Here is a 12,935-nt window from a genome sequence, read left to right on the forward strand (position 1 = left end):
GAGAAAACAAAAACACACGTGCGTGCCATATACTTCACCGATAGTGAGGATGGCTTGTTGTGTGTGCGTGCGCGCTGTTTGCATCTAGCGGTTTCTACTCTGGCATTTAACTCCATATCAGTGGGCTCTTTTTTTTTTCTTCCCTGCCTTTGTGTTGACACAGATGTGCTGCTACGAGACCAAGGGACGTGCTTTTAGGGAGCCTTTTCAACGCAAACCTGGCCTGTTTTTCCTCCAGTTGGCTCTGCACAAGGCTGCAGATCCATGTGGGAGTGGTCATATTTAAAATGTAAATGTGCGTGTCGGGACACGACCCGGTTGCTGGCGAATCTGCGATTCTTAACCGTTGGGTTTGTGTTGCGCAGGGCGTTAATGGCGCTGCACTAGCCGCTTAGTATGAAATACACACACCATCCTCTCAATGTCTGGAAGGCTTTTTTTTCATAGAATTTATTTCCCATTGTAATTGAATTAAAATTAATAAAAGAGTCTGCACATATCGTTATAGAACTTTGGGTTGCACTTTATAATCAGGAATTGCAAAGGAGCTGGTTTCCCCAAAGTAACAATAGTATTGTTAAATTGAGTCGATGTTGCTAGTAGGACAGCTTTGAGTGAAAAACAGGAAGTGACGTATGTTCTCGCCGATGTTACGAGCCCCAGTTACGTACTTGTACTTCAAGAGTTATGCCAATAAAAGTTACGATTCTCAACACCATTCCGTCGCCGGAGATGCCGTGCGAGCTCTGTGTCGGAGGAGGCCGGTGCTGCGGCGCATAAGTAATCAGCCGTCGCACGCGAAGGGCGGAAGGTTGTCTGTGATACGGCTTAGGTGACAACCTTTCCGTTGAAATTGAATAAACGTTGAAATAAATACATAAATGTCCGAGTCTTAATGCCAGATTCACTGCCATCATCTAACCGGTGGTTTTTGCAACTAGAAATCACCCGCTGTGGGGGGAAAAAAAGTGTAAACGCAAATTTACATCTGTATCTGCCGTATCACTCAAGGGCAAAAGGTGGGTGCAACTGGCGATTTGACGTCACATCCGTGACGTACAACCCGTGAGTTTATGTCACTGGCATAGGTAGGTGAGCAAAAATGTATGTGGAATGATTAAATCATAACTTTTGGACAAAAGGATGTTAAACTGGGTGATTTTAGTAAATCACTGCCGCAACATAAATCAACTGACTCGCTTGGCTGGAACTTGGAAAAATGGAGGTTTCTACGGCCTCACAAAGCAGAGAAAGGACAGGGAGAGTCTGCAGAAAGAGCTAGTTAGACAATCGGCTTGCATATTTTCTTGCCTTAAAGCTATGGCTTTTTGCATCTAAAATTTGCCTCAAAGCAACACTAACCAGCTTTTTTTTTCACTACAGCGCCATCTGATGGATCTGCCAGCACATTTGCCCCGATGAATTTGTCTTTTTTGTACTATTAACAACAAACAAATAACCATTTTGTGATATTTGAGCTATTTACGTTTCCTTATTATTTGTGATGTTTTCAATCAAATGAATCATTTTTTCTGTGGGTCTGCGTCACAGGTTGTCTCACGCCCAGAGGTCCGCCGTCAAAGTCCTGCGTCGCATGCAGTACTTTGTGGCCCGCAAGAAGTTCCAGGTCAGTAAAAAGCAAGAGGGAGAAGGCACGCATACATTCTGTGTCATGTTGCGGTTGCACAGGAATAGGAATAGGAATGGGGGTGGGGAGTTGGGGGTCTTGCAACATCAGCTGCACCTCTGTGTGTGTATGTGTGTGTGTGTGTGTGTGTGTGTGTACAAACCATGCACCTGCCCACGTCCTTTTTGGGCCAAGTTCACACAAAATATCACAGATGGCAACCGACGTTCTTTGGTATGGAAACATGTCAACATGACGACTGTCAGGCACAAATTACGTGTCGGTGTAAAAATAAACTTCAGCTTGTCACTGAGCATGTAAGCATGAGTCATAGACAGCAAATAAATCTTATTGGGATGACAAAAAGTTGTTTTCGCTGTCCCCCCCACTAAATTTATGTAAATTTTAACTTGGTTTGAACATGAAAATGAAAACGTAATTAGGTTTCCATGTTAAGAAAGGGTGCTCAGTTCAGTATGGCTAAAGCTAAGCTAAGTACTGCGGACATACATTTGCCCCTTTTTTGGAGAGGGTGCGGGGGGGATACAGAAACGGCCTCGAAAAGTGCTCAATGCAACATTGCTAAGCTAAATAACACAAACAAGAATCTATGAGTATTCAAAATATTAATCTCACTATATTTGTTTTGTCTTTGCAATTTTGGTGACGACAACCATAGTGACCAGAAATGGAACTTATACAATAAAATACAATACATGCTGATTTATATAGCGCTTTCACAACAGCGGCAGCTGTAACAATGCGCTTTACAAAACAGTTAACATCAAGTAAAATAATAAACACAACACATAACATAAAACACGGACACTTAGTGCAATGTTTGAAAGGAGTTCACATTTCCTTCCTGGTTGCTCATTACAATATGGCTTAGGCCAAGAGAAGTACCCTGGTGCATTTAAAGTCCCTGGAAATGAAAATATCAAATAAATATCTACACTCAATGGTTGGAATGATTACCACCAGGTCATTGCAGGGTTTTGTTTTGTTTCCCATGTCACAACAACAAAGCGCTTCGCAGCCACACCAGGACACCTCCTCTTTCCACACGCTGGCTGTCTCATTGGACTTTTTTTGAAATTGTTTCACTTTGCACTTTTCGCCCTCTCTAAGTAGGACTTATAAACAAACAAAATTTTAAAAAATCCTACCAACCTAGTTATTCTGCTGCTTGATGTGCTTGCACTCGTGGTTGACAACGAGGCACTCTGAAGCAGCCAGGCCAGCGGACCATCCAAATGGTTCCACTGAGCACAGACATTTATGCACTTGCTGCAATAACGCATTTATAAATACAATTGTTTTGTATGACTCATATCAGCTCATGCGCGCACGTTGCGGTGCACATAGCTTCTTGTGTGTGTGTGTATGTGTGTGTTTTCAATTAGGGCCCTTATAAGTGATCTCAGCTGCACCCTTAAAGAGTTCACCGGGTTCTTTCTGACGGCGCTTGTATCCACATCACACAAAACAAAGCTTTGAAAGGACCTTAATGCGATTGCTCTCTACATTACCGTGCACTTGTCACTTCATGTACAAACACTCGCGCGCACACGCACACGCACACACACACACACACACACACACACACACACACATTCAAGCATACTGAGTTAATGAACCTTTTGCACCTGTGGGGTTTGAGCATGTTTTTTTTAGGGTTGACAATGGCTTTTGTATCCCTTCCATATTTATTTATTTATGTGTGTTTTTCTGTGTGTGCGTGCGATCCTCAGCAAGCGCGCAAGCCGTACGATGTCCGTGATGTGATCGAGCAGTACTCACAAGGTCATCTCAACATGATGGTGCGCATCAAGGAGCTGCAGAGAAGGTGCGGCGGCCCTTATTCATTTGTTTCGTTTAATGCCACAAAGTGCCTTTCATACAATAACATTTGGTGTCAAAATATTTGGGGGCAATTTAAAAAAAAAAAAGCCTATACATGCTTTTTAATATCTAAACAACAACCAAAACGGTGCTAAAACGTCAATACATACTCTGTGGCCTGACTTTTTTTTTTTTTAATTACAAAAAAATGAATTCCGACTACAAAGACGGAAGGAACTCTCAACATTTGGAGATGCATGCTTTGTATTGCACAGTTGCAACATGTCAAGAGAACTCTTTCGAAAGGGCAACATTCTACGCTCAAGTTATTAACTTTCATGCACCACTAATGATGACCTGTAAACTGACAACATGATAAGCTGCCCACTATAGTGACCCCTGAACAGATTAAATGCAGTACAAGGCAGTCAAATGAGAATTAGAGAGTCCAAATTCACAACCGAGACTTGTTCGAAACCCTGCACAAGATACAAGCAATATATTGTAAAATGTTATGAGGACCTCAACACACCACGAATGATGAGCAGTCCATGTGTGCACATGAACCCCGTCGGGAAGAATAGCGGTGGAATTTTCCATCCCATTTTTAAGTGCATATTTTTTCTTCATCCCATCATATACGGGTGTAAAAATCCATATGTTTCATTTTAGTGCCACTATACAGTACATAGACCGGCACATGTGTGTGCAGTGTATGTGTGCGTGTGTATCATTCGATTCACTAATTTTTGGCTCGCCCACCCCCGTCCTCTGTAGGTTGGATGGCACACTGGGAAAGCCGGGAATGTTCCTCCCAGGTAAAAAAACAGGAGTGTACATCTCATAGACACACTGTATTTTAATAAACTTGCACATATATACAATATGTAACTGTTACTAGACAGATTTCAATTTGGCTTCTTTTTCCATTTGATGATTTAGAGCGCGCGATAACCGCGATATGGCTTCGGTTTGCATGACAGCTTTGTCAGTATCACTAAATCCAAGATGTGTGTCTTGTCGTCAACTCAACACCTTTCCAAAATCATGTTGAAATACAAATGAATACACTAAGAGACCGGGCAATATGGCACCAGTCGTCGGAGTTAGCGCCTAGCTGCTAACAGCGAGTGAAAAGTTGACTTGCGACGGCCGGCTAACTACTTTTCAAAAGCAGTCACAGCGTTAATGACGAGCAGCTAGCAGCGAGTGACCGGTTGACTTGTGACAGCCGGCTAATTACTTTTCGAAAGCCATCACGGTGTTAGTGACGAGCGGCTAGCCGCTAGCAGCGTTTGACTGGTTGACTCGCAAAAGCCAGCTGTCTACCTTTCAAAACCAGTTTAATGGCTGAAAATGAATCTGCACTCCTTAGAAGTTGACAAACTGACATAAATCGGGTTTACAGTGAGACTTTTGTTTTTAATCGTTTGGATTAAAATCATTCCAAATGAGAATTTCCCATCAACTATTTATGTTTTGAAGAGCTGTTCACTATTTGCCAAACTGCTGCTTCTTGTTAAATTAACTGCCACTATTGAGCGCACCACCTCAAAAACGTGATCCTCTCGGACATCTGCGCATCTTCATCTCAACACAAATATTAACAAATGTGATCCTCCCCCTTCTGACCGCGTTCAGACTACAGTGGCCACCATTCAGATATTTTATTGTGCAATGTCAATCTAGTTAACGGCCCTCTCTGTGACAATAGCCACAACTCCCCCAAGCCAACTTTGTTTATTGCATTGACTAGGTATCTGAAGGAGAAGATGAACGTAGTTACAAGAGGCCATGCGGGAGCCCTGCCCCCCCCCCCCCCCCGCCCCATATGTGGGGGCGGGGGGGTTCTCAAATATTTGCCTCTCACGACTGTGCGGCGCCTTTGGCCAATGTTGAAGCAGCTTCGGTGTGGATATGACATTTGCAGAGTGCTTTTATTTAACGCTAAAAGGTCATAAAAGAGTGCGAACTTCTCCCCACCGAGAAATTTGGAATTAAAAACCTGTTTGCTCAGCCGTTACAAGGTTCCAACGGCAGTGCCATTTCCCCTACTTGCTCCACAAATGCTAAAACACTCAAACTTTTCAGTGTAAATGACGAGCATTAAAGCAGCTAGCATGATGACAGTTAGCAGTCGAAGCTAAAGTAGCATTATATCCTTCGCAAAGGGGCCAAATCAAAGTCTTTGGTTTATCAAAAAGCAGCTAGCATGATGACAGTTACCACTAGAAGCTAAAGTAGTAGCACGTCATTCACAACGTGGCCAAATCAAGGTCCACGTTTGAGAAAAAGGTTGTCACTTTCAGCTCCAGTTCAATGATCCAAAACCAGCAGGAATGGGATGAAAGCAGGAAGTAGCCACCAAATAAAACAAAACTGAGCACAAGGAACAGCATCGGTTTTAAATATCGTGACACTCTTATCCTCGCAAATACTGAACAAAAGTACTTTTGAGTCTGGTAAAATGGTTTTCAAAAAAAAAGACAGAAGGAAAATACAAAACACACCAGCAGAATTAATCCTTTGATGCTGACTGAAATGAGGTCGACTGAGCTGAACGTGCCAGATTTCCCAGACCCCAAATTGTCACAAATCACTTTTTTTTGGCATTCCAACTACTGATGATTTATTGATTTATGAACAAGGTCAAATAAAAATCTTTGCTTTTGCATAAACGCTCAAGTTAATAAAAAAAAACAAAAACCCTCAAGCCTCTCCCTGCCCCCACAGCCTCCGCCAACTGTTACTCCGTTTCCTTCCTTTCCTTCCTTTTGGTCCAGTTCCCAGGTGCTTTGTAAACATCCCTTGGCTGACCCGCATACTTGACTATTAAGGATTGTAGGAATTACAAAATAACCGCGCAAAATCCTTTGTTGTTTTCTTCCACCCCATCCTAATATTTGCGATGCATAACTTAAACCAAAAATGTTTTGAAGTGATATTTACAATTTGAATTCAATAACAGGAGAACATCTTCACTTGTACTCTTTCTGTTAGCGAACGGCACAATTTGCCTGAACAACTGCGGGGAATATATTTTTCCATATGATATGTTAAAACGTTTGTTTGTTTTTTTCGAACTCCATATATATTATGACTTCTTTTTTTTTTTGGCAAAAGGAATCTTATGCACCACGCCAGAATAGCAAAATCAAAGCTCACAAAAGTCGCTCAATCCAGCTAAATCATTCTCATACTTACATGCCCGTGTACTATTCCGGAAAAAAAAAATGCTCCGACACCATGACACAGATACCACATTCCCAGCCTGACATATGCCACTCTGCCGGCCATGCTTCAGTTTGGCAAAAAGTCGACAGTTTTTCGAAAACGGTCCGTGTCGGCTTGCTTCAAGCATTCGAAGATACTCCCAGTCGAAGTTGAGTGGAAAAATAACAATAAACAAATAAAAGTACACATTATGGAGCTGACACAATCAATAGCTTCGTCCGCTAGTTAAAAGCTAACACATAAGGCGTCATCAGAATGGTGCGTGGCCTTTTTTAAACCTTTTAATAACGAATATCGTAACGCAAACGATACAGCAACCTAAATATAAACGTGACACAAGAATACATATCAAGTATTATTGGTAAATGACACGAATACGCAGCCAGGGTATTCCGTGCAATTTCTTCGGAGGCTAGGTTGGGCTCATCGAAATATTTATACACAAATATTTCTCTTTCGTTTGCCAGGTAAAGGGGAAGATAAAGAATTCCCAACGATCGGAGCACGACTGGTCCGGCTGGAAGATAAGGTACGTGCAATCGGCGTGTTTCATCTTGTCACCGTGACAGATTATATCGCGTTTGGGGTTTGATATGCTTACTTGATTGTGCATTACTGAATGTGTTTTTTGTTTTGGATTTTTTTTGTGCTGCTTATTTCCTTCATGCCATCAAGCAGCATTCAAACATTTCAAAATTAGCAACATTAAATATTCACAAAAATGATTGATTTGTTGTTTTATGACCGAACCATTTAAGAAAAAAAACAACATTTCGTCACAGTGGGATAGGAGCCTCGCATTTCCAAAATCACTACTTGTCAAAAAAATGTTAAAAGGCCGTTGAAAGCATCTTCCCAAATTCTTCTTCAAAGGTCTTAACAGTCGAGAGCGATGCAAGAAATAGAACAACGAGCGCACTAAGCAGTGTGTAAAAAGAATTGTTGTAGTTTGGCGCCGAGCAGGCGAGCCGCCAACGCGATGCCAGCGCGATGCCTGTTTGTCTGTTTATCTGTTTGTCTGTGCCCACGCCCCAGTTTTCCACTGCGGCGTTTGTACTCGTTGAACCGGTGCGTGCTAGCGCCGCTCGTTTTTTGTTGTTGTTGCATTGTTTTCCACGCCCAAATCATAGGGTGCGACGTGTGTCGCTTTGTTTGCGCTTCACGGCGAAATGATGCTTGTGGAGTTTGGGGGGGGGGGGGGGGGGCGGAAAAAAATGGGCACTCCAGTTTGCGTTTGTCTGCGTGTGTGTTTACATGACGCAAACCCAAAAGGACGACACGTTTCCACTCGTCCAACTCGGGCTTTTGAAGCTTTCCTCCCCCGCAAACGTTTGTAAGTTCAGTGATGATGTTGAACCAGCGCCTCCATGGCGCGGGCCTCACACGCCCGTCTGGTTGACGGAGTTATAGTTCCTTTGCTCCAGGCTACATGTTACGATTGCAATCCTCACACATTTGGGAGAGCCTCGCCCACCCGTTGCTTCTCACCTTCCAAACCACACACACAGACACACAAACACGCTGGCCCCCACACACACGCTAGCATTGCCAACCAAACTGCAAACAGTCGCCGCGGCCCTGCCTTTGTGTACGGTGCTCCGCAACGACAGGAGCGCTCACGTTTGGCTGCAACGGCGTCATTCCAAGGGATTACTAATGTGATCATATTCCAGATCTCTTCTCAGTCGTGCCGATGATGCATTTTAACCTTCAGTGACCCTTTAGTAAGGGAGTTGAAAGTCATTGTCGTCATACAGCTCGTTATCTGAGTATGGGCCGACTTGAAAATGGCAATAGTGGTAGTTAGCATGGCAAAGTCGAGTACCCAAACAAGTCGCCGCTGTCTTTTTCCTGATCTCGTTCCATTGAGAGGACGGTTTTGTAAATTCCCATTCCTCTGGGCAAATCCTGTTTTTTTTTTCAAATGAAATATTGAGTTGACTTGCCCAATTCAAAATGTCAACTTTCTTCATCCAATTTCTTCTTTTTTTGTTTTTAAATGTCCTTCATGCCACTCGAAAGTAGTATGTCTATGAGCAAGATTATCTTTGACATTTTAAATTAGTCCTTGTTGCTAGCAAAGTTTGATTTGTACCCATTTCGGGTTCGAGACGTCACTGCACGTTTGAATGAGAAGTAACTCATGAGAGCTTGCGCCGCACTTTTCTGAAGGACGATTGACGCATTGACTGACTTTTGCTTTCTGTTCGCGTGAGTTGTCTTGTTTTTGATGAGGACAGCACACCTGTTTGATGGAAGAAGGGAAGGTGGGGGCCGGGGGGGGGGGGGGGTGAATAGGCCGCCTTCCTTTTTGGCTCCAGGCAGCAGGTGGATGAACTGAATGGCCCTTGGTGCGTTTCCTGCTCCGGTTAGCTGGAAAAGGATTTGCGCACCAGAGGTGGACACCGGGAACACCTGCAAAATGTATGCCCGCCGGATGTTGTCAAAGCAATGTTTTTTTAATTAAATTTTTTAAAACATTTTTTCACAATCATGACGAGCACAAATAGATAACAAAAATATAAGACCAAAATAAATAAATTAAAATAATACATCAATAAATTAACAACAAAGAACTAAAAACTGAGTTGTGGGTGACAAAGAGTCTTGGGTTCTGAAATCTGATCATTCCGGAAACATATTTCGCCATGCGTCAATGTTTACAGCCCCACGCAAGCAGTTGGAGTTGACCTCCAACAAGGTCGCGGTCACTTCCGAACCTTCTCGAGGCGGCTGCGGCTCCCGCCTTCTTCTCGTAAACGTCTAGCTAATGACACGTGGAGCAAACGCTGGCGTCACGGTTGACTCGCTGTCAAGTGGGATCCTTCTCGACAGCCCCGGTGGAGTCGTTCACCAGCTACACCACAGTGTGTGTGTGTGTGTGTGTGTGTGACTGTGCGTGTGTGTGTGTGTGTGCGTGTGTGTGTGTGTGACTGTGCGTGTTTTTCCCACAGCGTCCCTGCTGTCGGCCTGTCTTCCAAGCCCGTTTTTACCCTGACAAATTCCAGTGTTGGGAAGTTCACAAAATACAAATCATTTGCTGTTGTGCTAAAGTCGATTTTTTAGGTCTTTTACGTCCAGTTGTGAGGACTTTTTTTCCTTTTACGTCCCTACATTTGAAAAGTGTACATTCTATCCCTGCCTTTTAATCAAAACGGACTTGTTGCTTTCTTTCAACTTGAGCGTGATGACACAATATGGAAAAATACATCAATAGAGACTGGGTGAAGTCAGCCATGAGTGACTGATTGATTGATTTGATGCAGCAGAAAATAAAACGGGGACAGCAGCAATGCAACAAGATATTGCCCGTCCATCATCTTATTCAAGGCCGGCCGCGCATCGAGCGAGGCGGCCGAAAGTAACTTGAAGTGGACCATAACAAAAGAATTTGAGTCAATCAAACTTGACTGCACATGGAGTGACTAAGCACCACAGTGTAGCATAATGGTGGGGTTTGTGTTCGGAAAGATATGGGAACTTGCGTCGCATAACAGTCAAGCGAAGGCTGAGAAGCAACAGATATACAGTGTGTGTGTATGCATGCATATATGTATGTATATATATATATAAATAAATCCTCATCTCACCCCTCGGGTGGTGTCCGTCCCTCATTCAGCTCGGGAAGCTTGAGGGTTCTGCGCAGTATCCTTGCTGTTCCCAGCACTGCACATTTCTGGACTGAGATGTCCGACGTTGTTCCCGGGATCTGTTGCAACCACTCATCTAGTTTGGGGGGTCACTGCCCCAAGTGCTCCGACCACCACAGGCACGACTGTCACCTTTACCTTCCAGGCTCTCTCCAGCTCCTCTCTGAGCCCTTGGTATTTCTCGAGTTTCTCGTGTTCCTTCTTTCTGATGTTTCCATCACTTGGGACCGCTACATCCACTACAACGGCTTTCCTCTGCCCTTTATCTATGATCACGATATCTGGTTGGTTCGCCATTACCATCTTGTCAGTCTGGATCTGGAAGTCCCACAGGATCTTCGCTCTGTCATTCTCCACCACCTTCGGAGGTGTTTCCCATTTTGACCTTGGGGTTTCCAGTCCATACTCCGCACAGATGTTTCGGTAGACTATGCCAGCCACCTGGTTATGGCGTTCCATGTAGGCTTTCCCTGCCAGCATCTTACACCCTGCAGTTATGTGTTGGATCGTCTCAGGTGCCTCTTTGCACAACCTACATCTTGGGTCTTGTCTGGTGTGGTATATCTGGGCCTCGATGGCTCTGGTGCTCAAGGCCTGCTCCTGAGCAGCCAGAATGAGTGCCTCTGTGCTGTCCTTCAGGCCAGCCCTCTCTAACCACTGATAGGACTTCTTGAGATCAGCCACTTCAGTTATGGTCCGGTGGTACATCCCGTTTAGGGGCTTGTCCTCCCATGATGGTCCCTCTTCCAGCGCCTCATCTTCTGTTCCCCATTGTCTGAGACATTCTCTGAGTACGTCATCCTTTTTTCTCATGAAGATTCTCATGAAGAGTACAAATAAATAAGACGGATAAATATTGTGCTAATTTTCCAAACAGTATCTAAGAGTTTTATTAGTAGTTATACTGTTTTTTTTTTTCAGACAATATCTTTTGAACAGCATGTCGGTACGTTGCCCCCCCCCCCCATCCCCCGCCCCTCCCGTGACAAATCCCCTCTGTTCCCCTCCCGCGAAAAGGCCAGACGCTAACTACCCTCACAGTGCTTTATGCGAGCATGTCAACCCATAGATGAATTTATCTTTTTACGGGAAGAAGGGAAGGTGGGGTTGGGGGCGGCGGGCGGCTCTGCCATTGTGTGTCCAAGCGCAGGGATGGCCAATGATTTATCACACCGGGACAAAGAGGCATGAGTGGAGTTGATTAATCGCCGATGTGTCCAGCACAACGCTCTCCGGATTGAATTCTCCAGGAGCGGCTTGGAAACGAAGACGGATGGGCCCTGAGCGACAGAGCGTTATCTTTCTGTCACATGGGCGCGATGAAAAACGCCCCGCCGACAAGCTCAAACAGTGGCCAGTGTCTCCGAGCTTCAACTTGGCCTTTCACCACCCCAAGCCCGATGCTTGCGCGACGTCGCTCACTTTTATGAGAAACGGGATGTTTTCGCATGGTGACGGGCGGCCACGCCGCCGCTTGTGAATGCCTGCGATGTAAAATCCAACAGCGCCTATAAAAGGCAAGTTGTAATATACTACGCGGTGAGTGAATAATGCTTACAAACCCGCCGGGTGGTCGCCTGAGAAGAATTCACCCGTATATCGTTCCGCTGAAAAGAAAAACATGCACAGAACTCCCTCTAATGCATTCGCCATAATGCTAAGTCAGATTTGTACTCTTTTTGTTTGTTTGTTTGATTGGAATATGTCTTGGCCCACAAGGGAAAAAAAAATTGTGCATAGTTGTATTTCGCTGCGAAAATATCAACGGTGTCATTAATTGATTGACTTCGACTCAACTTTCATCATTTTAAAGTTGACCCTTAAAAAAAAAATTGCATTGAATCGACCCAATTTTATTTCATCACCTAGCAGGTGACACACATCCACCGCCCAGTGCACATTATCTCGCTTATATCGTGTGTATTAAGGGTTACGGCCGAAGAACGTGCGGCATGACCTTAATAGCGTCTCAATTAGGTAAACATGCTGTAAATTACAGCGAGGCCAAATACTGGGAATACTTGAGGAGCGGCTGTTTGTTAGGAGTCCATCTGTAAGGCATTTAGGGGCCCTCAGCTCTGTAATCAAGGCTTGGAGGACAAGGGTGGGGGGTAACAGCGTGTGTGCCTATGCGCCTGTTTAAACCTGAAACGCGGTACCAGGCTGTAGTAAACACACGTGGGCTCATATACATATTTATATTTGACTGCCAAGTGGATGCTTGAACGCGCATAAATATACAAAAGCGAAAGACTCTCCACGCATGCGTTGACGTCGAATTCTTTGCTTGCTCACCCGGCCAACTCCACTTAGGATGCCGCACTTGTGTTTGTCGCCATCCCGTGATGGAGTGGCGGCTGCCACGAAGCAGTGGATGGATGCGTTTTTAACTTTATTGCGTTGTTTCAAAGTGACTGCCTGTGTAATGGATGGTCTGTCTCCTCCGCGTGCCGTCTGATTGGTTTCGTGATCAATTCGTCAGGCTGATTGCAAAGATTAAAACATACAACGCCGGAATTAAATGCTTAGGTGACAGGGGGCACTTTAACGTGGCCGTGACCACGTTAAAGCGGACAACG

General features: G+C 44.5%; 1 protein-coding gene across 2 annotated transcripts in view; it reads left to right on the forward strand.

Moving 5' to 3' along the window:
- Positions 1-12,935, forward strand: part of kcnq1.2 (potassium voltage-gated channel, KQT-like subfamily, member 1.2) — a 142,586-nt gene that overhangs the window by 75,793 nt on the left and 53,858 nt on the right. For both annotated transcript variants that reach the window (XM_052060772.1, XM_052060773.1), the window contains 4 exons: positions 1,552-1,627; positions 3,382-3,476; positions 4,250-4,290; positions 7,174-7,235. In XM_052060772.1, coding sequence (XP_051916732.1) covers positions 1,552-1,627; positions 3,382-3,476; positions 4,250-4,290; positions 7,174-7,235 — 274 coding nt within the window. The remainder of the gene's footprint in view (positions 1-1,551; positions 1,628-3,381; positions 3,477-4,249; positions 4,291-7,173; positions 7,236-12,935) is intronic.

This window comes from Hippocampus zosterae, chromosome 3 (assembly GCF_025434085.1).
Source record: "Hippocampus zosterae strain Florida chromosome 3, ASM2543408v3, whole genome shotgun sequence".
Lineage (NCBI taxonomy): Eukaryota > Metazoa > Chordata > Actinopteri > Syngnathiformes > Syngnathidae > Hippocampus > Hippocampus zosterae.